Source organism: Dermatophagoides pteronyssinus, unplaced genomic scaffold (genome assembly GCF_027571235.1).
Source record: "Dermatophagoides pteronyssinus isolate colony J.1.1.1.1 unplaced genomic scaffold, Derpt_VIB-CSIC_2022.12 sq0002, whole genome shotgun sequence".
Lineage (NCBI taxonomy): Eukaryota > Metazoa > Arthropoda > Arachnida > Sarcoptiformes > Pyroglyphidae > Dermatophagoides > Dermatophagoides pteronyssinus.
In genome coordinates this window covers 2,970,436-2,997,961 of record NW_027461526.1, presented here as the reverse complement: position 1 = coordinate 2,997,961, position 27,526 = coordinate 2,970,436, and the positions used below count along the sequence as shown (strand labels likewise).

The window sequence follows — 27,526 nt, the reverse complement described above, 5'->3', positions numbered from 1 at the left end:
TGCATGTATTGTGTTGACGAGTGTTGTATTCTTGTTTGAATTAAACAGGTCGGTGCTCTTTACCTCTACTATTTTCATTTTTCGATGTTGATGAACACGATGTTTTTTCATCATTCATTTTGACATTTTGATTTTAAAAAATTGTTTAAATAAAGAATCTCGATGAATGTCTCATGATTTGAGAACTTGTAGAGAATCTTTAAAATGTCTTCAGTGGATGGTGTATCGGTCATATCGGAAGGACCGACAATGCGTAAATATCGTTATCGTACATCTTTTCTATTGATTGCCGCTTCGTATACGGGATTATTCGGTTTGATCACAATAATAATCGCCTTTTCAAGCCCTTATTGGCTTTCAGCACATAAATATACCTATAGCTCATTTGTACGGCTAGGTAAGCTTTATTTTCGCTTATTGATTCTTATCATAAAATTCATTTATTATTCTTTCTGTTTAAAATGAATATAAATAGGATTATGGACATTCTGTTTTGATCATTATAAGTAAGGCTATTATTGAAAAAAATGCTGTTGTTATCGAAAATCTAATTTTTCTTTTGCATATTATGAAAATATAGACATCCACCATATCAATATGATGAAACCTTCACCGGTTGTCGATGGATTTATGATCCAAAATATCATAATATTCGTGATTGGCTTCAACCAGGTAATAATATTGCGATCGATGATAATGTATAATGAAAAATGACTTTCATTACTTACAAACATTAGGATGGTTCATATTTGTACAAGTGATGATTACATTTTCAATGATATTCTCCACCGCTGCCTTAATGATTATTAGTATACCTATTATGCACTTTTTAATCCGTTATAATGTTGTTATGATTGGCCTTGGTTCTTTATTCAAATGTCTATCCGGTTCGTTCAATATATTTGCTTATTTTATATTAAATTTAATGAAAAAATTTTTATCAGCAATATTTGGATTCATAGGCTGGTTGGTGTTTGCAGTAAAACATGATGTACGATCATGGCTTATGAATCCCCGATTCAATCATCTTGATTGGTCATTCTATTTGGCCATATTATCAACATTATTAAATGCATCAGCTGCCATCATGTTAGCAATTGAAATGAGAAGAGCACGACAAAAACGTCAACGTTTTACTAATCTTGTGTATAACATGCATCATTCAAGGTTTTTCTAAGATTTTTTTCTGTTTGTTTACTTTTTTTCCTGCTGCCATTATTGTAAATTCATGATGATGAAGGCTATTCAATAGCCATTTTCACTTTCTACTTGCCTGAACATTTAATTGTTTTCCTTTTGAATGAACATCTTGTATATTAAATATGACAAAAACATTTACACAAATAACTTAAGGCTAAACGGAAAAAGATGCTCATAAAAACAATGAGGCAAGAATAATTTTATTTACAAAAAAATAGTAAATAGAATATCATACATAGAAGCTTGATACAAAAAAACTGCAACAACAGATCGATTTTGCTTGAATGAATTTCAATTTTTTTCCTTATCTCACGCATCTTATATATACATAATAGAACAGAATCTATAATGTGGTCATATAAGGGAAAAATTCTTACTGATAAATTATCGATAAAACCGATATATATAGAAGATTGAATGGACAATGATGATGAATATATTTTTCTATTATTAATTAAGTTTCCTGTTACTATTATAGATTTTCTTGAACTTTTTATTTAAATTGGTACGAATCATATAATTTATTTAGTTGATGAAAATTTCTCTTTAAAAAAAAACATTTTATTAGATCAATCGGAAGCGGTGCAACTAATGGATTTGAAACAATACCATTGAAAACACCACCACAGCCACCGATATCAACAACGGGACAAAGTCCACATTATCCACATAGTCGACAACAGCATCATCATCATCATCATCAACAACAACAACATCAACAATCTCATCATCAACAACAACAAGGAGCAAGATCACCAATCGATTCTATACATTCATCACCATATGCATCGATATCAAGATTTTCACAACAACCGCAACAACAACCAATGACACCTCAATCGCAAACAAGTTCAAGACAATTTACAGCAGTTTAGTTGAAAATTATAAACATAATCATCATTATTATTATTAAAATTCATTACACTTGCAAATTAAAAAAGAAAAGAAAAGCAACTTACCCGGAATTTTAGACAATCGACATTGTTGACAAACATAATTCATTGTTTCAGTGGGTAGATTTGCATCAGTTATTACGATAGGTGCTTGTTTCAATTCTGTTTCAAATCGAAATACCTGTCCAACAGAAAAAAAATCCAAAAATAAACAATTCTTCATTTCATTCTAATATGTACAATAACAATGCTAATGCAATATATTGAAAAAAATTAATGTCTTTTTTTGCTTCACATTTTTCATAAAAATTTTTAATATAATAAAAAAAAATGAATTCTATAATAACTGATAAAGAATGGATTCCATGAATTTTCATTGTATAATTTAGCCTCTAGCTATTTATAAAAAGATTTAAACATCATGATATGAGCAATGTTATTGAATTTTTTTTTTTATCTGATAATGATAAATAAATGAACAAGTACAGTGGTACCTCGGTTAACGACGATGATCGGTTCCTGAAAAACCGTCGTTAACCGAAATGTTCGTTAACCGAAATACAATGCAATACTTGTTTTTTAATCATCGTTAACCGAAAAAATCGTCGTTAACGGTTTCCTGACCGAAATCGTTAACCGAAAATTTCGTTAACCGAGGTATTCGTTAACCGAGGTACCACTGTATATAAAAAAAACTTACGAAATTTTTATCAATACATTGATTCGCACGAAAATCTCCAACAATCAAACGACATTCACCATCATTATCGATGATTACCGTACATGATGATGTAGGTAATTGTTCCAACAAACGTATGCCATTAGTCATATCCTTTAGATTTTATTTCAAAATATAAGAAATAAAAAAATTGGAATAGTGTGATGATAAATTTATATGCCTTCACAGAATCTTCTAAAGATTTTTTTTCGGATATTATTAATGAAATTCCGTTTGTCTCTATAACAACAACAAAAAAAATTTAATAATATCCGGGTTCCTGTTCCATTTTGTAGTTTTTTTCCATTTCTTTTTTCAATATATATTAGAAATTGTGATCCATATATTTTCGAAAATTTTCAAATATTAAACACTTGTCGGGAAGACTTACTTAAGAAATATGTTATGAAATTTAAGAAAGAATGAACAATTTTCTTATATCTGCTTGTAATTTTTTTCTCCATCACTTTGAAGATTATATTTTATTTTATATTACCTGATTATTGATAGCAGAAGCAACTGAAGAAATAATCATCTGACCCGGTTGATCATGGCCAACAGCTGTGATAAGTAAACATGGCTGTTGTAAACGTTGTATAGATTCGGCAATATTACGACCAACACCGCCTAATGTTGCCGCCACTGATCCATCATATGTTGAACCATTCAACTATTATAAAGACGACATATAAAGAAAGTGAAAAGATACAACAGAAAAAAGAAAATTTATTTATAAACAATTCAATTTATATTTTTATTATGTTTCTAAATCAAATCAAAGTATTATCGTTTTTGTCGACATTTACATGTCATATACTATCAGCATTTGAATTCTTGGATTCTACATCGATAATAAAAACATTTCTTTATGAATTGAATTTAATTATTTCGTTTTCTGAACAAAATGCTACATTGACAAAATTGAAATAATTTTTTTTCTGAAGAATCTTAAAATTTTAGAAATAAAAATGATTAAATTTTTCAAATCATTATCATTCATTGTTAAATAAAAGTTCTTATTCATTATATTCACTTTTAGAGATTGGTTGTTGAAAAGAATAAAATTCAAAATGATAATCATGATCAATAGTATGGGATGTTAATCAGTATTCAGCAAAATTTCTAAATCAATTTCAATTGACAAATAAATGGTACCGAAAAAAAATTGAGGACAAAGAAATTTTCAATTAAATCCACTGGTTTTTTCTAGTTACTATCATAAAAAAGAAAGAAAGAACGGATGGATTCATTCATTCTATTAAATTTTTTTTTGTTCATCCAAATGAATCTGGAACGAACGAGAAATAAATTAATTCATCAATGATGACAATAGAATTAAATTTGGTTAGTTTAGAGCATGTTAACGCGTTCGCTACCAGCGACGCATATATGCGTCGTTTATTTGCTGTAGTTCTATGTGTTTTTCGAAATCTCCGGTAGCGAACGCGTTAAAGGATTTTTCAAATTCTTCAATTGATATTAATTCTTTCTTTCACTATTTTCCATCATATAAAGCGAATAAAAATACATTTTTTCCAAACTATAAGATCAAATTTTAATGAAAAGAATTGAACAGCAAATCTTTAAAGATATGAAAATTGGAAAAAAAGTCACTACTTGATGGGAAATAATTTCATCACACAGTTGAATGAAGCTTTAATACGCATATATTGGAATTAAATTTATTTAGTCATTTTATTCGATTTGATGAACAAACTTGCACTGCATGTATGAATTTATGAGAAAAAAACATTAAATAAAGAGAAAAATATTTGAAATTTTTCAATCTTCAATTCTAAAAAAATCATTTCAAATTCAATTTCAATTTTTCCATTGTCATTTTTTTCAATAGAAAAAAACTTTAGTTAAAGATGGCCAATATCAAATCAATGAATATAAGATTTCGATAAAATTGTAAAACCTACAATATTTATTAATTTAGGTTTATTTTTTCATTAATTATGACATTGAAATAACCTTGAATATAATGAAAATAGATTTATGACAAAATCGAAATCGAATAATAAAATAGTTAAAATGGAAGTGAAAAACATCGAAAAAAAATTCAGCCCTATTGGACCAAAACTTCGGTGTACAAATCTTCTTTCTATTTTATCCATTGTTATTATTGTAGTTGTTGTTGATGATGATAATAAAAATGAATGGAAAAGTAAATTGAGAAAATTAGAAAGAAAAATAAATAAATAAATCCATTAATTACTCAAAGATTTGATTCTGTTCTTGAGGGAAGAAAAATTTATTGTAAATGTGGATTTATAATTGTGGTTACAGTTTTTGTTTTTCTTTTGAACAACGATGAACAACACATCCATTCACCTTCTACCACCCACCATCAAACCATTAAAGAATATATTTGAAAAAAATTAATTGATCTAACAAAACTAGAATAACCAAAAACAAACAGATGAAATTGGAACTGAATCAAATAAAAGAGAAGAAAATTGAAGGAAAAAAAATTTGGAATGACATCACATTTATGGCTGCCAATTATTACCCAGACCAAATGGCCTTCAAAACAATAACAAAATATTAAAAAGAAAAAAATCGTTCATCATTTATCAGAGCTTGTCAAACAAAACAAAATCAAGATAGTTACAGAAAATTATTACTATTTTTAAATCCAATATCTGAATGACAAACAAATGTTGAGAAACACTGATCTATACATGTTCCATCATCATCATCACGCTACCATCATAAATTGGAAATATTCTAGAATCAGGAACAAACTACGCAACAAAATAAATATTATTAAGCCCATCATCATCATTGAAGAAAATGAAAATTTGCAACATTTTAATTTATTGCTACATTGAACAGCTAAACAACAGACAAAAAAAACAGTGAAAGAGGAGAATTTTATTTGATTGGTGTTTGTGTTTGTTAGTTTATCACCTTCGATGTTTATCCAATGTCTCAAATTATGCTGGACATTATTATTATTATTTTTGCTGTTTTCAACAATAAAAACATTATTGATGGAAAAAATTACTTATTTTGATTAAAATCAAAAAAAAAAAAATTCTTGAATAAAATTATATTTCATTAAATTATTAATAATTTGTTTTTTCTGGAGAATAAAAGCCAACCTCAGATAAGAAACAACAACACTGTGATTTTCTATAAAAATATCGATCATTTAGATCAAATCGATTGATTGATTTGTTTGTGAATTTTGAAGACGACAGCAAAAAAAGCAAGACACAGAAGCCAACATTTAAGTTCGATCGAACAAAGCTAAAGAAGGAAAGAATAGAAAAAAATGTGCGATGGTGATGATGAAATTCGACAACAAGGATTATTATTCGATCAAACCGTATTCGTAAATAGTAAAGGTCAAATTCGAAATGAAACCAAAATAAATATGAATGAAATAACCGATAATCATTGGTTTGAATTGAAAAATGTTTATAATTGTATGGGTGGATTATCCATTACTGAAATTTTACCATTGATTGGTCATGATCGTGATAATTTGTATCGATTTATGGAAAATAATGATCGAATTATTTTACCACGATCAAAGTCAAACAATATGACAGATATTGACGATAATTTTGAAGATGAATTAAAAAAAATGTCACGCCCGCCTGGAGCCTATTTGGTAAGTGATGGTGATCAATTATATGGTGTCACAATTGTAAATGATCAAAATGAAAATATTAAATTTGGTCCTGTGACAATGATCGTTCCCAATAAGAATGGCCAAAATGTTATCGTTATTAAAAGTGGCATCAAAAATGATGAACATAATAATATTATGTTGCAAAGTTTTCAATTACAAACTACTGAGGAGATGAATTTAGATCAGATCATTCTAAATGAACAAAATGAAAATGTTAACATTGGAATTGTGAGCATCGATGGTTTTCTATTGATCACTCAAACTCATTTCAATTCTACAGAATTCGTTTTGTTACTAAATGGTGGTTATATTGTAACGTACAATGCTCAAATTGAATGGATTCGTGCAAATATTGATCAGACAATTATTATGGATGTCAATCAAGAACAAATTTCTAATGTTAAATGTACAAAAATTGGTCAAAATGAAGTATTCGTGTGTTTTAATGGTGCTCTAGTATATGATGATGAAAATCATGATCATTTTGATCATGGTGACAACAGCAATAACGATAATCAAAATCAAACGACAATAATGAAATTGATTGGTACAAATAATGCAATTGTCGATTATTATGCTTTCAAAAAATGCATACTATCTTTAAGTGGTCAACATCGCACATCAGCATCGTAAATTTTTAAATTAAATTTAAAAAATAACTGAATACCCAAAAAAAGACAATGCTAAAACCAAAAAATAATATACAACGAAAAAATATTCAATAAAAACAGACAAAACTAAATGTTCATTACTAAATGATAAAAAAAATTCTTAATTGAATATGTCAACAATGTGAAAATGTTTGAATTAAACCAATTTGACAAATAGTTACAATGAATGATTGGCGATTTAGAATTCTTTAAATATGAGAGAACAAAAATTGAAAATTGACATTTGCATGTATGGTGATGGTGAGTGATGATGATGATGATGATCAGAATGAGAACAAAAAAAATCATGTAAACAGAAAACAGAAACTTTATTGATCAATTTTTTGACTATATTTTTTCTATCTAACTTATATTTTCCATCTGTGTTTCACAATTCTTATCATAAATTTGATTCGATTAATGTGTTATCATTAATACCATGTGATGCAATCATTGGAGAAAGTTTTTATATAGAAGCTCATAAAATTAGTTATATGTGCGTGTACAAATTAATTTCATTTCATTCGCAAATTGATTTTCTTATTCCTTTTTTTCATTTAACAATGAATGGTGGTTTATGTTGTTAGTGGTGTTATGGTTTTGCCTAGTCAAGAAAAAGGAATTTTTCAATGTAAAACCAAATACAAAACCAACGATTGTTTCCAACAGAAAAAATTATTGAACTCTTTGAATGGTCATCAAATAATTTGAAACCAGGAAAAAATTTTGAAATTTGTATTGCGGATTATTATGGAAAGCATGCGAAAAATATACACATGCTACAATCATCAATGAAGAAATAAAAATAAATCAATAGACCAAATGAAAGAGAAATGTTTGCTGCAGATTTTGTCTATAATGGCGAATGTGCTTTACTCAAAGAATTCTTAAAACTCCAGGACAATTCGTTTTTTTCGCTTTTTGGACATGCAAACATACGAAAAATAAAAATATGGTGATTCATCAAATTCTTACATAATATATCAAAATGTGAATTCTGAATGATTTAAAAATAAAAGCTTGTGAATATGAAAATTTCTATATTCCTGATCTTTGTTTTCATATATAATATATATCCAAAACATTTATATAACATGTACGTACAATGGTTAATGTATTTGTGTGTTTTTTCATCGTTTTGTTTTCATTTTGTTTTCTGTTAGCATTATTTTATTGGCCTAAATTCAATCGACAACACTGCCCCTTGCTGTTTAATATAAATTCTTCATGTAATTGATGATTGTTATTGTTGTTAGTATTTTTAGGATAACAAAAAAAATTAAGATTATCATTAGTGATCTCTATTAAAACATATGCATAATGTACGACGAGAAAATGTGGATTTGCCATCATTTTTATTGTTTGTTTTTTTTCAAATGACAGATGAAAATATAATAATGAATCATACATGTGTGTTTTAAACGATATAAAATCTTCAGGTAGTATTGTATTTCTTTTACACTGAACAAGTTCTATATTTTACCTTGATAGTTTTTTTTGCTTCATTATCAACAGCAAACTAATTGATTCATATATCAATGATAGTATAAAATGCTGTGGTAGCCATATCTTGTTCATGTTCTGGGTTAATAATGCAGCTGCAGCTGCAAATATATCGATCCAAGAATTGAAAATTGAAAACTTGTATGAGAAAAAAAAATGAAAATAAAACACATTAAAGGATATGCATAGCATAGTATAATCGTCAAAACAAAAGAGAAACAATACGACGACAAGAATATACACTAGCTAGTCGATAATGACAGGAAAACTGAAAAACTTTCGGTATATTGTTTTGAATGTAGCAAACACAAAAAAAAACCAGAATTTATTTTTTTCTGACTATTGAAATCGTATGTCGGTGTTGTAGTCGAATATACAATTTGTGTACAAGTATATCATCATAGCGGCAATAGAGAGAATAAAACACAGTGGCTAAAAAAAATGCTGCTTACATTACAATCGCAAGAATATAGAGGCGTGACTTGTTGACGTCATTATCGTCGTATGAAAATTTTTAGTTTAGTTTAGTTTATGACATAGTTTGTGTTGATGTTAGTATTTCGATTTCCATCAAACATACATACACACACGCCACACATCAAACAAACACACAAATACACAGTGAAAATAATAAAGAATATTACCGATATTGCAAGTTTTCTTGTTATTCGAATTCAATTCAAATAATCATCATTATTATTTTTGCATTATTTTGAAATATGAAAATTTTCCCGAAAATATTCTACAAACAAGAAAAATGAATTCTGGTCATCATTCAAAATTTTGAAAAAAATCTCTAAAACGACAACAAAATATAAAAATTTCAAGTTAAAATTGATCATCGATCATTAAAATATTTTAGTGAGAATGAAAAAATGAAATAATTCCTATTTGCGTGTCAAAGATTTCCACCAAAAATAAAAATTCTCTCTCTCTCTCATTATATTCGTTTACTTATTAGTTTACTCACAGCATAATAAAAAAGTAAAAAATAAAAATAAAAAAATGTTGATTCTGCTGATTCTGACTTTAATGTGAATTAATGTGTGTGTATGGGTGCGGATCCTATTCTCTCATTCGCATTTGTTTGTTTTAGCTATTTTAGCAAAATTAGTTGAAATCATTATCGAATAGAGGCTAATTATTTCATGATTATGGCCTTTTTTTCGAGAAAAAACTAAAAAAAAAAAAAAATAAAATGTGTTTCAAATATGATTTACCATTGTGTGTTTGGGTGATTTTATCTGATTGACTATCATCAAAAAAATGAGAAAAAAACCACCGAAATTGCAAAACAACAAAATTATGATGTTCAAATCTCAAAAACATCATCATCATCATCAATTGACTCAATCATCAAAATACAATATATCAAAGATCAACGACAATGATTTAAAACAAAAATCTATATAAAGTATTATTATTATTGTTTTTTTAAAAAAGTTTACATTGTAATCACATACAATACCAGGAATTCCATTATCTACATGACAGCAAAACGGAAGTCAACTTAATGTTTTCTTTTCCATCTTTTCTATCCAAAATAAGAACATCCTATTCAAGTACCGTTAATCGACGTCATCATTCTTATTATTATTGTAACAATACAATAGAAAATTCAAGAAGAAAAAAGTGAAAATAATAATTCTATTCAAACGACATAACTTTTTTTCGATCAATTATAAAGATAAAAGAAAAGGTAATGTATAGAAAAGAAAATAAAAACAGATAAAATCAATTATTGTTGTTAGGTTCTTGTTCACAATGACCAATTAGAATTTTTTTTTGTAGCCAATTTATAATTGAAAAAAAAACAAAAATAAATTGAAAACAAACAAGAACCAAATTTATTGTGTGGAAAAAATTGCAAACAAAACATTGCGCTCAAAAAATTGATCGATTTCACTGATAAGTAATTTTGATTACATAAAGAAATATATTTTAAATTATTCTGCAGTGGAAATTGCTATTTTATCGATAACACACAAACAGAAGAAAAAGATGGTCCTTATTTTTTATGAACTATTTTCATGAAAAATAATTAATTATTGTAAAAAAGGTTAAACCATTTTTTAGTCATATTTCAGCCATAAGGAAATTCAAACGACAACATTACAATCACAACTTAAATTAATCATACGAATGAACAAAAAAAAAACAAAAAAAATTCAAAATGACATTTTTTCCAAAGCTTTGATGTTTGTTATAATAGACTTGTTCATTATACGATTATAACGAAGAAAAACAATGAGAGAAAAAATGCATAAATAAAACGATTATTAATTAAATATAGAATAAATAAATGAAGAGAAAAATCATATTTATCAGATAGTGTGAGAAAAAAAATGACAACAACATGGAAAAGATGAGGAAAAAAGAATAACCACCCAAAAAAAAAAAATTGGGACATAATAAAGGTGGCAACCAACTAACATCAAACAAACTAACAAAAAACATCATCAAGTTAGCAAAATGAAGATGGATGAATTAACACTGTAATGATGGTGATAATATGATTATCATCTCAGCAGTGCATTCTCATCATTAAAACAACAACGACAATGCAAAAAAATAACAAACCAAAGAAAGAAAAAAAAGAATAAGCTAAAAGTTAATTATCAAGAAAACAGACTTATTATTATTATTATGATTTTATTTCACTCGAATGGATCAAAAACATGATAGAAACATGAATAGTGTGCAAAAAGACACAAGAAACAACAGTTTAGATATTTGATGATAATAATAATAATAATAATAATTCTGTGATCAACATCATCAAGAGATTTAAAATGGTATACATTCAAATAAATAAATTATTATAAAAATAATGTTGATGAATAAATTAATTCGCGTACATTGTAGACACATTTCTGATCTTTCTTTTCCTTTTTCATTCACTACCAGTTTTTAAGGATTGTTGACAATGTCCATTTGGAGAATAAATTTAAGCAAGAAAAAAAATCTATCAAACTTTATCAATGTTGTTGTTTTGAAAATAAAACATTCAATGACAAGTGAAAGAGAATCCTATTATCAATGATTTTCTTTCTTTTTTTGTTCCAAATCAAAACACTGTTTAGTTTAAACTATTTTGGTAGAGAGAAAATGTTTTAGTTTTTACAAAATTTTATGGTTAGTCATACTGTGTAAATTATTCGTTTTATTGTTGTTGTTATTTTGACAATAATATCAATGAAAATAATGATAATATTAGTGAAAAAGTAAAAGAAAATGAAACAATACTAAATCGGAAATGGCTTTATACACACACCCTAGCGCAAACATATTTAGAATTACAAATGTGAATTCAATTTTTTTGTGGTACATACTTAAACAAACACACACCCACACACACATTTAAAGATGTCTAATTCCATGATTCATTCGGTTGGTTGGCCAAGTCATTTTTTCCCAAAATAAAAATGTTCAACAAACACGCATACATGCCAATAAATAGACATAACCGAGAGATGAGAATAAAAATAAAAATAAAAAGAATATAAATGAAAGCTTGAATTTCAATAATCTTCAAACATCTTTTTTTTCTTTTTTTTTACTTAACGTTCGTCACCAACATCGTTTTGTCAACCGAACCCAACCAAACAAACAAAAATTATTATTATCATATAAAAGAAATTGAAAATACATGTTTTAGTCAAGAGAAGAGAGAAAAAAACCAGACTATCACGGTCATAATGGTCGACAATTTTTTTTTTGTTGCCCGTACGGGGAAAATGAAACACCGAAATGAAAAGAAAATGTCATCATTAAGGTTTCATCATTCTTGCCGACGTCGATGTTGTTGGCTGTTTACTTTTCATATATTCTTTACCATTATCTGTTTACATCTGATAAAATGGTTTCAATGTCTATTGTTATTGAGCCTAAGCAAAAGAATGGCTACGACGACGACAACAACAAAAATAACAACGATGAGAAGAGAAAAAAGAAAAAAAATTTATATAAATAAGAAACTGATGCCTTGGTGGCAGAAAAAAAATATTCTTTGTCACCAGAAAATGAATGAATAGAAAGACATTACCAATTCGGTGCCGTTTTTCTCAATTTTTTCCCTCCTGATTCTTTAGTTTTCATGTTTATGATTCTATAACTTAGTTTTTGTTATAAATGAATAAATACAAAAGTTTTTAGGCAACATTTCTGTGTGTGTGTGTGTGCTAAGTATATGTGTTGACTAAATGTGTTTACTTCGTTTTTTTTCCCGCATACATGATAATATTTATTCATTCTTTGTTGTTGTAGCAAACAAATCATCGACGACAACATGTCTCGAATGAAAACTACGGACCGACCGGCTACCAACATCCGGAATCTGTTGTTGTTCAATATTTTTTTTTCATCACTGATGAAAAAAATCTCTGAATATAAATTTAGATTATTTCATGCTATTGATAGAAAATAGGGAACAAAAAAATACGATAAACTAAATTAATGCAGAATGAATAATTTTTATTTCCTATTCAGAATCGGTGTGAAATTGGAATCTTTCTATCATTAGTATTACCGAATCTATTAATCTAAATAACTTACTATAGAAGATGAATGACAAAAAAAAGAAGAATCTGATAATCAAAATGAATCATAAAATCCAAAGGGAATGTATATCGAATCAAACATCAATCAATAAATGGTGATGGATCATTGAATGAATGAAATCTAATCTTTTTTTTGCAATTATCATCTATCTCATTCATTTGAATATAATATGATGCCATTACTGATAAAATAATTCCATCTTTTTTGTTAACTCCATTTTTCGTTGCTTACGAATGAATAAAATCATTTTTTGTAACTGAAAAAAATCAATTTAAAAAAACAAACCAATTTCGAATGGAATGTTTATTTTCATTGTTTTCCTATATGCTCGATGCTCTCTATTTCTTCTCGCACATCGATATATTCATTGCCTCGAGTAATATCATTTTGCGCACAAATATTCAATTTCAATTTCCGTATTTAATGTTAAAATCATTATCATACAGAAAAAAGGCAAATAAAGAAATATCATTCAATTTGATTTGAAATTGATGTCGAATTCAACAAACAAATTGAAGCAAAAAAAAAACTATTCAAATCAGGCATTACAGAGATAATAGTATTTCTATTGATAATAATGATAATAATAATGCATTAAAAATTGAGGATTAAAAACATACACATGGATTCCAAAAAAAAGGAAAAGAGAAAAACTTGAAATTGATATGAAAAAGAAGAATATAACAATACAACAACAAAAACACAAACCATGAATATATTAATCGTTTTCAGAAAAAAAACATGATTCGGGCCCGTACAACAACAACCAGCAATAAAAATCAATGTTTTTCAAAGCTGGCCAACTTTTTGTTAATATATTTTGGCACTGTTTTCTCATATATATCGATATAAATGATAATGATATTATGTTTGTCTCCATATGGTTCGTGTATTATCTTTGAGCGTCAGAAAAAGTTTCAGTTTTTTTGTTGTATGAGATGATGATTTTGTTACATCCATCCATTCTTTTTTTTTCATCATTTATTTTTTTTATAGTTATCTTGGGCTCGATGAAATAAAGATGATAGTTTTCCTTGTGTGTTTGTTGTTCTGTTTCGTTAGTATTATATATTGTTGGAATCAAAACCTGAAAATTTTATAAAGATGATTTTGAGTATTACACATAAAATCTGTCTTTTTTTCGATCCGGTTCAAACATATAACAAATGAATGTTTTTGGGTTTTTTTGTTTCACAACGAAAAGATTTGTTCTATACGAAGACTTTTCATGAATGTGTTTTTTGTTGTCTTTTCAAAAAGATTCTATCATTAAAAATACAAAACAAAAACAAGTTTGTTTAATTCTAGTTCGTTAAACATTTCAAAGGTTTCTACATCATATAACAATGATGAAGAGCTTTTTTATATATCGATATAAATGAATGAATGAAAATGGTCATTTAAAAAGCAAGAACGAAACATAGAACAAAACAAAACTTCTATGTTTATGCGTTTTTTTAATGTTTTCTCGCACTCACACTCTCTTCATATAAAACACACACACACACAGCCGAATGATTCGTAAGATCATAACTCCAATTCATCATTAATAATTCATTCTTATGTCTGTATCCATAGTGATTCTTGTTGTTGTTTTTACTGTTATTATTTTTTATAAATTTTAAGAAGTCTTTTCAACAACAACAACAATAACAACAGCAAGAAAAAAAAACAATAAAGATTTTTGTTATGCCAAAAAAATTCATCGAAAATATTAACAACCAAGTAATATACTTAAATTCTTTGTGAGAATCTAATCAAACAAAACGAAAAAAAAAGAAGAAAACTATGAATGATAATAACGATGGTGAGTAGAAATATAAAAATCAATTGAAAAATGGCGAAAAAAAAATTCATTCATTCAATATGATGATAATACGAAAAGCGAAAAAAATATCTCATGAAAATTAACAGTAAAAAAGGATCGTTTTTTTCTATCGTTTCGTTCACCTGACATTTCATCAATCATTTTGGCTAATGTAACCAGAAAAAAAACATTCTATTTTACTCATATATAAATAATATTGCTGTATGTCAACAACTTTTTTTCTCTTGGTTCTATTCTGTTGAATTTTCTGACAACGAAAATAAATGATAAGAAAATGTATGTAATATATATAAATAAATTAGAATGCTATCATCATCGTCATCATCGTTGAAACATATAAGTAAAAAAACTTATTTTTTTTTCTTAAATTTATTTTCAAAAGTTACCCACTAAACATTCGAATGATTAAAATTCAAGATGATGATAATAATGATCTATAGAAGAATTACCTTCTTGATATGAAAAGTTTCAAACACGAAAAAAATATTATAGAATCGATCTATTGTTATATCATGTTGTTGTTATAACCTATCAATCATCATCAAATGTTTTTTCTCTCTTTCTCTCTCTTTTCCAATTCATTGAATTGATTATGAAAGATGAGAAAATAAAATCACTTAATCGATAAATAAAGATTCCACTTTATTTGAAATGAAAAAAAAACAAGAACAGTTTCGTTTTTGCTACTATTTTATTTTCAAAAAAAACGACGATGCAAGATAACCATTGGTTTGTCAACTAATAGTTAAAATGATTATGATCGACTATTGTGGGCGTCATTGGAATTTTTTTTTGTTGTCAATTTAGTATCAAAAAAAAACTCAACTCACTTTCTCTTCAAATAGTATAAATTTTCGAATCGATACAACAACAATCTATTTACCATTTTTTTTCGACATTGTTATTTGATTATTTGATTTTTCTTTTTCTGATTCTGGTTTTGTGTACAATCATTTGGGAGAATATAAATTTGAAATTGCCCAAAAGAATTGAAAATCAAAATCAGTTTTTGTTTTTGTCATTTTTTCTTTTTGTTCATATGTGAACAAAAAAAAACAACAAGATTCGACAAACAATATATACTTAAATAAATTGATATTGAATTTAAATTTGAATAAAACAAAACATCACCAACAACTTGCAATGATGATGATGATAAAACTTTTGAGAATAATGATTTTTGCTTTGAACCAACAAACAAACAAACGAGCCAAAATGTAGAAAAGAAAACCACCTAAACATTTGTAACACAATTCTTTCCACTATAGTATTTTTACTAAAAGACCAGCATGGCAAAAAAATAAAAAATTCTTGATCGATAATCTTTATGGATCAAATCAATAATTAATTATTATGGAAAAGAGAGAGAAAAATAAATGAAACATTCATGATATGAAAACAAATTAATCTTTAATCCCAATCACATCAATGATAAAACAAAACGTGAATAGTAAATTGATGAATGAGAATCATTTCATTTCATTTTTCTTTTTCGCTCATAAAACTTTATCATCATCAAATAGTTCAGAATATCCAAGACTAAACTGAAATTGAAATTAGTGTTTTTTCTTTTTGCTTTCTTTTTCAAATGACTGAACCATTAAGATCATGATGATGATGACAACAATGAGCGATATACATTTGATGTTTATTTTTTTTCTTGTTATTACTGAATTTAAATCTAAATTCCATACATGCCATTGTTTTTTTGTTCTTCCACACATGTTTCTTTCTTTCCCACACAAACATACTCACTTTCTCATTTGTTTAATATTCACCGAGAAACATACACACACACGGCATCAGGTTCTGTATGTCTGGGCAATTTGCATTAATAATATACAGCAATTTTTTTCATTCTCCCATCATACTAAGACAAACATTGAAAGCAAATACATGAAGCTTATATGAAAATGTAAATTTTATTGGTTCTTTATAATACTTTTTGCCAATGTTATTATACCGAAGAAAGTAGAAAAAGAAAAAAAACTCTTCTACTTTCATATTTGAAGGTTATGTATTAAGTTTCGGCATTATTTTTTATTTTTTGCTTGACGTTTTTGGAACATGAGAAACTATTTGTTTGGGATACATGCAAATGAATCTATCTATGTTCTGCACTTAGCGCGTGTTGTTTATTTTTTCCGGCTTGTTTTCTTATTTCTATCTTTCAATTTTTTTTTACTTTCAGCTTCATAGAATTTCCATTCAATAAATTATAAAGAAATTGTTAGTGAAGAGAAAAAACTATCACTACCGTTTACGTATAATAATAAATTTAAATTTAATTCTTTTTTCTTTAGTGTTTGTGCTTGAAACAAATAAACAAACAAAAAAGGGTTTGAAAAATTCATACAAATTGATAAAATTAATATTCCAATGTATGTTTCTATGTGATATATATGCAAGTGTGAGTAAGAGAAGAATAAATTAATTTGTTCACAAGTTCACTATTCAAATACAGAATATATAAAAAACACCCACCCACATATGGACAAAATTAGCTACAAACGTATATATTATCTGATGTATTATTAAAAATAAAAATATGATAATAACAATATTAATTCATTCATCAAGCTAACAACAACAACAACAAAAATCTTGTAAATGATAAATCAAAAATTAGAAATAGAAAATAATCATACAATAGATTATTATTAATGATGAAATCATATTGGTAGCAATTATAGTCAATTTTTGTCAAGATGAATTGAAACTTTTATGAATCGACAAGCAGACATATGATTATCAATTATATAAGAAATGAACAGGAATCGATATCCATGATCAATGTAAATTAATGATTTTCTGGTTATACGTCAATATAATAACATATTCAAATCAATTATTATTCTGGTACAAAAAAGAATATCGATTAAATTTTCTTAGAAATTTGACCAATAAATAAAACTAATAGAATAGAAATGACGTCAGGATCTTTTTTTACAATAGATAATAGTGGAAATGAGAAAAAAACGTGCGTTTGCTTTTGGATTACATTTATTTTCACCATTGTTTCGGTTACACACACATGCATAAATCTATTCACATCCATTTCAAACTGTTCAATATTTTAGAATAAAAAAAATCAACTTTTGACATTTACATTTAAATCCATTTTCAAAGATGGACAAGTAATAAAAGTTATTCATCAAACAAAAGCATCTGGTGTTTGGAAATCAAAATCAAAAAAATCTGAATCCTATTTCATTGAAAATTTGTGTCAGTGTAAAGAACTGTGGTGTTTGCATTTTGTACAGTACGTGTGTGGACGAATTTTTTCTTTGTTTTTGTTTGAAATAAAGGGAAAATTTGATTCTGATTCGTGATTCGAATTCGTAATTCTGGATCAACAATCAACAATGACGGTGTTGAAAGTTCTATATATTTAAAATCAGAATCCTCTCTCTTTCTCTTTCCTCTTTGATTTGTTTACTGTCACTCTTTTTCTTTTTGGCAAAATCATTTCGGCAATGGCGTATGATGATCGATTTTTTTTCGTTGTTGTTATTACTTTTTGTGTTTTCCAACAAAATTTTATAGTCCAGTTCAGAAATTGAGGATTACAACAAACAAACAAAAAACTTGGAAGGAATTTATTTTTGATTTTCTTTCCAACAATTTTCATTCAATAAATCATAAAACGGTTACATTCTAACTGAAAAAATTTCAAAGATTTTTTTTCGTAATAACATTTTTGAACTTTATTTTTTTCTGGAAAAAAAAGACAAACGTTAATTCAAGTCATTAATATATTATCATTGATAAGATGGCAAAATTTCTCTTTCCTTCAAGAGAAAGGAGAAAAATACTATTTAAAGCGCGAATTTCTTTTTAAATAATAAAATTTTTATATAATAATGGAAAAAATTAAGTATTTAATCGTTAAACAAAAAAGTTAAACGAACATGATTGTATTGTGGAAATGAGAATAAGTGTGCAAGGATTTTTATTTGTCTTGTCATAAGTTCATCACCAAAAAAAAACCGAATAAAAGATTCATATCTTTCATTTGAGTCTGTTTGAATCGATTTGATTATCAACGTCAATAATCATCATTTTCATTTTGTTTTGCCACGATGATAATCTAAAAATGTTTCGCTATTTCGTTTTTTTTCTTGCTAAAATAAAGGCCAGAATATAAAAAAATACAAAGTTTTCAAAATTCATAAAGTTGAAGTGAAAAAATTGGATTTTTTTTCCTCACTCATTCAGATACAGAATTCAAAAGAAACTTTGACATTTGTTTTCATTTTTTCACCATTTCATTTCTATGTTCTCAAATTTTCAAATCTAAGCCTAATTTAATGGGAATTTAAAAAAACCATGAAAATGTCGAAATATGAAAAATAAAAATGCTGAACAAGAAAGAAGGAAAATAGATTATAGTTAACATGAAATCAAAAGCTTATTATTATTTGTCGTTGTCGTCATTAACAGACCAAAAATATATCTTAAATCAATAAAAATTCTGATCTAAAGATCTTCATAATTATTATCATCACCGGATAGTTCAATGAAAAAAAAGAAAATGTCAAAATTAAAAAAAAATGAGTGACAAAGATTATTGAGCAACGAATCCGACGAATAATATGTAAAAAATTCATATAGAACAAAAAAAAATGAAATGATTTACAAAAAATGAAATTCTCATTCCATTTGGTTGCGTTGCGTTTTTTGCTCACAATTCTATACATAGACAACAACAACAACAAAAAGAATGTAATTAAAATGATTTGCAATGAATCGCTTGGTTTTTTTTGTTGAATAAAAGAAACTAGAAATTAGCTAAAATGCAAAGCTAAAATTCATGAACCAATTCTTTTCAAATAATAATGATAATTTTACCGAAACAAACACAATGGAATCATCTGGCATAAACATAATCATCATAGAATATAATAATGAACATGATGATGATAATTCATTTTATTCTATATCATTTTCCTCACATACACAGAGACATACACTCAGTTTGTTTAATAGGGGTTTCACACTAGCAGCAATGTGAATGAAATATTTCAAATGCAATATTTCAGTCCATAAGGCTGAAATGTAGTGAAATATTGCATTTGAAATATTTCATTCACATTGCTGCTAGTGTGAAACCCCTATAATTGAAATTGGAATTTTGTTGTCTTTTCAATCAGAATTTAGTTTAGGCAAAAAAATACAGCCTGCAGAAAATTTTTTTGAAAACTAAAATGACAAAAGAACAAGGAAGTTAAAAAAAATCAATTCCGATTTTTTCCTTTTTGACATTTGCCAAATAGAGCGGCCAGGTGGTATGTGGTAATTTTGACGATTGAATACAGTTCATTCTGAAATTTGAAATAATGTTAAAAAGTCAAACCAATCTATTATATTATGGAATGATAAGTGTGTACATTTTTTGAACCAAAAAAAATATAAAACTGTTTTTTGAAAAGAAACAGGTGAAAAAAATTCTAAAATGACATTATTCGATCGAAATGTTAAATCAATTTTATGATGAAAATTATGCCTGTGCACGAAAAAATTCAATGAACATTTGATTGTTTTTTGTTTTTGTTTTTCATTTTTTTGGGTTTGGGGTGTATCTTATGATGATGATGACGATAATTTCGGTCAATGATAATTGATTATTGGTTATATTAAATAAAATGAAAAAAAAGTTAATCACCATTTTTGTTTCAAACAAAATTCTATAATTGTAATCAATTATGATTGTAAAATAATTATAGTTTATCACTAATTATTTCAAACTCAAACACTTAATGAAACAAAAACATTCATTGAATTTAAGGATTTAATTGAATTAGAGAAATAGATTGCGAAAGAGACAGAAAGAGAAAGATGAAACTGTACTGTGAAAAAAATAAAATAGCAATAATTGTCCGTAGAGAATTTGCTCTTACGCAAGAGAATTCACTGAAAACCAGAAAAAAAATTCTGACAAAATTTTTCCAAAACGATTAAATAATAATTATACCGGTTAGTGCATTATGTAACAAAAACATACGTTGTATATATAGATTTTTTTTATTTTTGAAATATAAAAATTATAATCAATTGCTATTGTTGAATACATCAATCATCATTTCTATTCTTTTTTTTCAATTCATTAATATGATTCGTGAATTAATTTTTTTTTGTTTTCTCATTTTTTATAATTTTAACCGAAATCTTCAAATATAGAAATTTGACAACAAATCATTCACATTGAAAGATCGATCGTTAAATATTAAGAAAAAAATCAATCCATTTTCTTTTCATGAGAATTTCGTGGTGCCAAAAAAAACAAAGACGCCAAACAACAAAACAAAAAAGTGGAAAAGTAAATCATTATTATTTAATCAGAATTTCGTTTGTGAAATTTTTCATCATCAACCATTGATCATTTTGTAGTGAAAGCAATTAATTTCGATTCACCTGGTTAGAATAATACAACAGCAATATATTTGTTTCAAAATAAAAACAAAACCGTTTGAATGTTCATAACGAATCCATACGTAACGTATCCACAACGTTCATTGTTACATCGTTACCATTTTGGTCGTAGAGCGGCCATTGGCGAGAAACATGAACACATGTTTCTCCGTGCAATAGGCAAGGCCATGCAGTATTATCGTATCTGGATATATTCCTGTAATGCAGCATTATTCATCGGAACATTCATTTATGTAGTTGCCTTCATTACGGTTATAACCGATTCACGTTTAAGCCTTTTTCCCAATATTCGCCTTTATCATCCATCATTTATATATGCCTATCTAGCCATCATTATACAAGGCGGCCTAGTACAGGTAAACAATTGTGGTCATATTAAATCATCATCATATGATCATTCTAATCCAATTATTTTCCATTTGATTTTAAATAGGCGATCGGATGTCTTGGTGCACTTAAGCTCAATGAAAGTTATCTACATTTATATCTAGTAACAATGTCAATATTAGTATTTGGTGATGCGATTGTTGGTGTAGCATGGGCTTTACGATATAAAAATATAACCATGAATCTTAAAAGTGACCTCAAAAATCAAATTTTTAATGAATATGATACCAATATTGAAATACGGGTAAATATTAACCAATTTTTAATAATAATTGATTTGTGTTTCTTCTGAATTCTTATTAAAATTATAATCAATAATTATCCATACAGAATGTCTGGGATGATATCCAAGTCAATTGGAATTGCTGTGGTGTTGATGGTCCAACCGATTATAATGTATCGACATGGGCCTTACGTTATCTTCCATTACCAGAATCCCAGCATCTAGTTTTACCATTAAGTTGTTGTCATCCTGAAGAGCCTACCTTTGGTCCACCACATAATGAATGTATTACGAAAATGAATGAACATGTATTTAGTAATGGTTGTTATGAGCATATTTATCTATGGTTACAGAATTCAACTGATTTATTATTAGTACTTGGTTTCTGTGTGATTACATTTGTTAAGTTGTGCTTCCTATTTTTATTACGCTCAGAAATCAAAGAAATGATTGAAAAAATTAAAGTGATTAAAGGTGAAACTAGTAGTGATATTCCTATGTTACCCTTTCAAGATATTGAAGCCTATTTACCAAGGCCATCAATGCAACAACAACAGGATCAAACGGCAATAGGCACAACAACAATGTTGCTCAATCCATCATCAACAACAACAGCTGCTACAAATCAACATCCAATGATTTTTCGTGGTAATTCAACACAGGAAAGATGTCATTGTCGTCTTAGTGCTGCAAGTGGCTATATAAATCCAACAAATGCAACAGCAGCTACAAATCTAATCAATACATTGACCGGTTCACGTACAATATTAAGCTATTCTGCAGCCAATCTGGCCGCATGTCAATCATTTGCTAAAAAACATAGTATTGTATGATTGATTATCTGTTGTTGCCATAATAAAAAAAAATAATGAATAAATATAGTAAAAAAACAACACAAATATACATTTACGCAAACTTATTAAACAACAAATCAAACAAAACAAAAAAAAACTATGTTGAAATAAATGAAAAGACATTCTTATCTAACCAAGAACAGAAAATTTAGCCAACCGGAAATTCAAATCAATCATCAACAAAACCAAAAAACGCATTAATTTTTGTGTTTATTCAAGATGTTTATACGTGTGTATGTGTGTGTTTGTGTTTATAAGTGTGTTTGGATTTATTTTAGCCTAAATTAAGTGATATAACAACCGCGTAAACAATGAATCAAAACACTCATACAAAATATACACACACACACACACACACACACAGAGATACACTTATACAAACACAAATAAATAGACTATCTTATTATTAATTCAAGTGCTTTTTCTGCTTTCCTCAAAAATAAAATCTTATATAAATATTTTGTTTGTTCATCATCATCTACAAATAAAAACAAAACGCAAAACAATTACCGATTGAAAAAATCATCAAGAATATATAAAAACAAGGAACCATCATTTTCATCATCGATTGAATGTCATAAATAAGTATATATGGTTCATCAATTAATCATTATGATATTTAAGTGAAAAGTTTACATATGTGACAACAACAACGAAAAAAAACAATTTTCATTGTTTCATTCCTTTTTTATTTGGAAAAAAGAGATGTGATATACATTGTGTGCATAGAATAAAAATAAGACAAAACAAAACAAAATTATTATGCAATTCACTTTTCTTCACATTAATTAATCATTTTAAATTCATCATTATTTCAAAAAAAATCACATTCATTTCCATAGGCATTATATAACTTTTTTTCCTCAATTCATTCAATTTGGTCAATTTGATGTTTTTTTCTTCAATTATAATTTTATTTTCAATTGTTTCTATTTTCATTTGTTTTTTTTTGCTTCGGCATTTTTCATTATTTTAAATTTTAATTGTTTTGATATGGATAATATTAACGAAAGAAAAGCATTTGTATTATGTGAATCTGTTACTAATAATGATTGACTTAATTTATCAATTTTGTTATAATCACCAATAAAATAATGATGTACACAATCACGTGATGTTATAAAATGAAAAACATTTAAAATAATTGTAAAATAATTCATTTAAAAATATATATAATGTGTTATATTTTTCAAATTTTTTCCTTTTAATAAATTATCAATTTACAAACAATATTGATTTTTCGCTATTTTGGTAAACAAAAATAATCAATCGATCGATTGATTGATTGAAATTAACAAGAACAAAACCCAAAACATTAATGAATTATTAATTTGTTCTAGAGAAAAAAAATTAATTAAATGTATCTTTCAGAATATTATTAATAATTCTGGATTGAGGTAAAAAAAACAAACAAACAAACATCGAATCTTTCCATGTTAATTTCTAATCAAATTGAATAAATAAAATGATAATCAAGTTCATGTTGGTAAAATTAATCATTAAATAAAATATATTGCTATTGACAAACTTGTTTTAGCATATCGAGCAACAACAACAAAAGTAATATCATAGAATAAATAGAATGATGTTATTGTTTTTTTCATCATTTTGGATTCATTTTGAAAAAAAATGAAAAACAATTAATTTTAGCTAAATGTTTCGCTCATTCTCATTAATAAATTTTTTTTTGTCATCTTATAATGCTGATGACAACACGATACAATGAATGTGTGCTGTGTGTGTTTTTGGATACAGGAAAAAAGCCAAATTCCAAAATAATAATAATAAGGCTTTATTTTGCTCTGCAATTATAAAGACATTAGCGTAGGTTATTGTCTCTTTTGTTTCAAATTTTTGTCTTATTTTACTTGCTTTCGATACTGATGCTACGGCAACGAATTGTTTTAATCCGAATCAAAATTCCCTAATCAATGATGAACAAAAGAATTAAAATGAACCAAAAAAAAAAAAAAAAAAAAAATAGGAATCGATCATAATTACAATGAAATAATCATTAACAACGAACGAAAATGAAATTTTTTTCCATTTTAAATTCAAACATTAAATGAAAAAAGTAAGCTTCACTGCATTGCATTTTTTTTTGCATTGCCGCTGAAAAAACAGACTGAATCTTCCAATTAATATCCGGTTACCATAGGATCCAAAATATACAAAATTGACAATCTCAACCGCAAACAGTTCAAATTCCAGTCTGATTTAATGAATATTAACATTACTAATGTTGTCAGTAGTTGTTGTTGCAACATTCATGCAACTGACGAACAATTTTAGTAAAATTAAAATAATAACAAATCAGTGAATCTAATACAACTACCAGGAATGACAACAACGAAAAAAATGAAACGAAATTCCAACCCACAAATTCAACCCACAAAAAAAATCAAAATGAAAAAAAACCAAAACCAGAAAACAACAACCAAAGCTGCATCATCAATTCAATTTTGGTTTGGGAAAAAAAGAAAAATTTTTACGAAAATATTAACAACTAGATTAAATCGGAAAAACTTGAAGAGTAAAAAAGATGAAGAGAAAAATCAAACAAGCGAAAACAAACTGGTGCGCATAGAAAACCATGCATGAATGAATGGATAAAAATTGCATGTTTTTTTTATTTATGTGCACGAATCGTAAATATATTCATTTTATGAATAAGATTTGATGACTTTTTTTTCTTTTTTTTTGACTAAACACAAGCATACAAAATTATAACAAATTCTCAAATCAAAAATCACCAAGTATTGATTCTAAGTAAAAAAAAACAGTTTTTTCAAAGTTTATCCAAGCCAAAAAAAAACTAGGAAAAAAGACCAAATGTTTCAGGAAAAACAAGAAAAGCAAGAGAAAAGCAGAATGAAATTTGTTTTATCAATCATCATCATCACCATTATCATTATTTTTATCATTAAGATCTTGATGATGATGATGATTAGAAAGTTAGTTGAAAATGATGCAATTCTCGAACATTAAAAACAACAACAGCAACAAAAACATGTTTCGACATATGTAACATGGAACAATCATAAGGAAGGAAATCATCAACATCATCAACATAATCATCGTAAAACAAATATGAAATGGACGCGAAAAAAAACTATTATTACCTAATGTAACGATAAGCATAGAAAATAATGACATTTTCACTATTCAGTGGTTATCATTCGAAGAAAAGAAACCGGCAAAGAGATAGAAAGAGAAAAGTAATTTCAATGATAATAATTATTATGGAACAAACAAATTAATGAAACAAACAAACAAACAAATTTAAGAATCATTAGACTGATGAAAAAAATGTGGGAAAAATTCCTGAAATATTTAAGGTCAAAAATCCATTATATTTTATGTTACAATAGAATGTTAATGGTAATGTTAATGATTTTGATTTTAATGAATATTTTTAAAGCTAATTACATTGTTTATCTTAAAAAATATAACAAATTATATGAACAGAATAAAAAATTGATTTTTTTCAAAAATTTTTAAAATTTGTAATAATAAAAACCAATTATAACCTACCTGAATATTTGATGAATTTATTTTGGTAATTATATCATAAACCGAACCACCGATAACAATGGGCGGTTTTTTCGAATCGAATCTACTAATGTGATAATAATCGTTCTTATTATCTTTGCTTTGGTCATTGACATTTGATGATGAAAAAGACAATGTTTGTTGTCGACAGGCCATCAGTTTGCTATATTCGATAGCAATGGCCGCACCAACATTGGCATTATTTTCAATTAGATTTTGATTCAATTGCAATGTTTGTTCATTGGTCAATTGTGACATTTTTGATAATAGAAATGGTGTTACCATTTTTCCTTTGATTTTTTCTTGTCTATTTTTATTTTCATTAAATTTAATTAAATTATTTTTCGAAATAGCATTGAAATTTTATCCATACCGTGCTTGTTCCAATGCCTGTTTTAATGCATCATCAAATTGTCGTTGATATTCATTAGCTTTGGCTGTTCGATTAGGTACGGCCAATAGTATCGCCATTTTAAGACCAATTTCATCACGTGTATCGATTAATTCAGCAATTGATTTGGCGGTTAAAAAATTATAGTTAACAAAATGGCCACTATTTGGTGTATAGAATGCAGGAAATTCTACACGATTAGTATCATCGGTTTGATCACCATCAAAAACAGCTACACATACACCATTTGTTTCAAGAACTTCAAGAGATTTTTCCACATCTAATATCGATTTTATACCGGCCGATACGACACAAATTGGTGTACGTGATAATTCCATTAGATCAGTACTGATATCCATGGAAATTTCAGCACCACGATGCACACCACCAATACCACCGGTAACAAAAACACGTATACCAACCATATTAGCTAAATATGCTGTAGATGATACTGTTGTTCCACCACTTCCTTTCATTTGACAAATAGCTGCCAGATCGCCTTGAGAAATTTTACTCAATCGATCAGTCTGTAATTTTGGTCCTTCATATCCTGTAATCAAAATTTGTATTATAACATAGATTAAGTTTTTTTCTTAGAATTTTATATCTTATTGAAATGAATTCATGTCAAACAAAACAATCAATTTTCATTTAATTTGATTTTCAATGATGATTTTTGTTGTTATTTC

At 27.0% G+C, this 27,526-nt stretch overlaps 4 protein-coding genes across 8 annotated transcripts in view; 3 read left to right on the top strand and 1 right to left on the bottom strand.

The window, feature by feature from the left end:
* The window catches only part of LOC113791544 (uncharacterized), a 34,943-nt gene that overhangs the window by 3,102 nt on the left and 4,315 nt on the right, over positions 1 to 27,526 (bottom strand). For all 3 annotated transcript variants that reach the window (XM_027341337.2, XM_075824484.1, XM_075824485.1), the window contains 5 exons: positions 26,820 to 27,387; positions 26,429 to 26,753; positions 3,308 to 3,481; positions 2,794 to 2,925; positions 2,160 to 2,274 (listed from right to left, as the gene is read on the bottom strand). In XM_027341337.2, coding sequence (XP_027197138.2) covers positions 2,160 to 2,274; positions 2,794 to 2,925; positions 3,308 to 3,481; positions 26,429 to 26,753; positions 26,820 to 27,387 — 1,314 coding nt within the window. The remainder of the gene's footprint in view (positions 1 to 2,159; positions 2,275 to 2,793; positions 2,926 to 3,307; positions 3,482 to 26,428; positions 26,754 to 26,819; positions 27,388 to 27,526) is intronic.
* Positions 55 to 2,387, top strand: LOC113791619 (uncharacterized). The gene is made up of 6 exons (XM_027341415.2): positions 55 to 397; positions 476 to 506; positions 581 to 672; positions 738 to 887; positions 945 to 1,167; positions 1,769 to 2,387. Exons 1-6 carry the CDS (start codon positions 205 to 207, stop codon positions 2,073 to 2,075), a joined length of 996 nt encoding a protein of 331 aa, XP_027197216.1. The 5' UTR covers positions 55 to 204; the 3' UTR covers positions 2,076 to 2,387.
* On the top strand, positions 5,924 to 7,199 carry LOC142646216 (uncharacterized). The gene has a single exon (XM_075824489.1). It carries the CDS (start codon positions 6,095 to 6,097, stop codon positions 7,088 to 7,090), a length of 996 nt encoding a protein of 331 aa, XP_075680604.1. The 5' UTR covers positions 5,924 to 6,094; the 3' UTR covers positions 7,091 to 7,199.
* On the top strand, positions 9,160 to 24,001 carry LOC113791597 (uncharacterized). Of its 3 annotated transcripts, XM_075824488.1 has the most exons (5): positions 9,160 to 10,309; positions 21,179 to 21,317; positions 21,389 to 21,786; positions 21,864 to 22,061; positions 22,148 to 24,001. In XM_075824488.1, the coding sequence occupies exons 3-5, from the start codon at positions 21,472 to 21,474 to the stop codon at positions 22,871 to 22,873; spliced, it is 1,239 nt and encodes a 412-aa protein (XP_075680603.1). In that variant the 5' UTR covers positions 9,160 to 10,309; positions 21,179 to 21,317; positions 21,389 to 21,471; the 3' UTR covers positions 22,874 to 24,001. The 3 variants fall into 3 exon arrangements, with proteins under 3 accessions (XP_075680603.1, XP_075680601.1, XP_075680602.1); XM_075824486.1 differs by having other exon boundaries at positions 21,179 to 21,786; XM_075824487.1 differs by lacking the exon at positions 9,160 to 10,309 and adding an exon at positions 14,629 to 14,977 and having other exon boundaries at positions 21,179 to 21,786.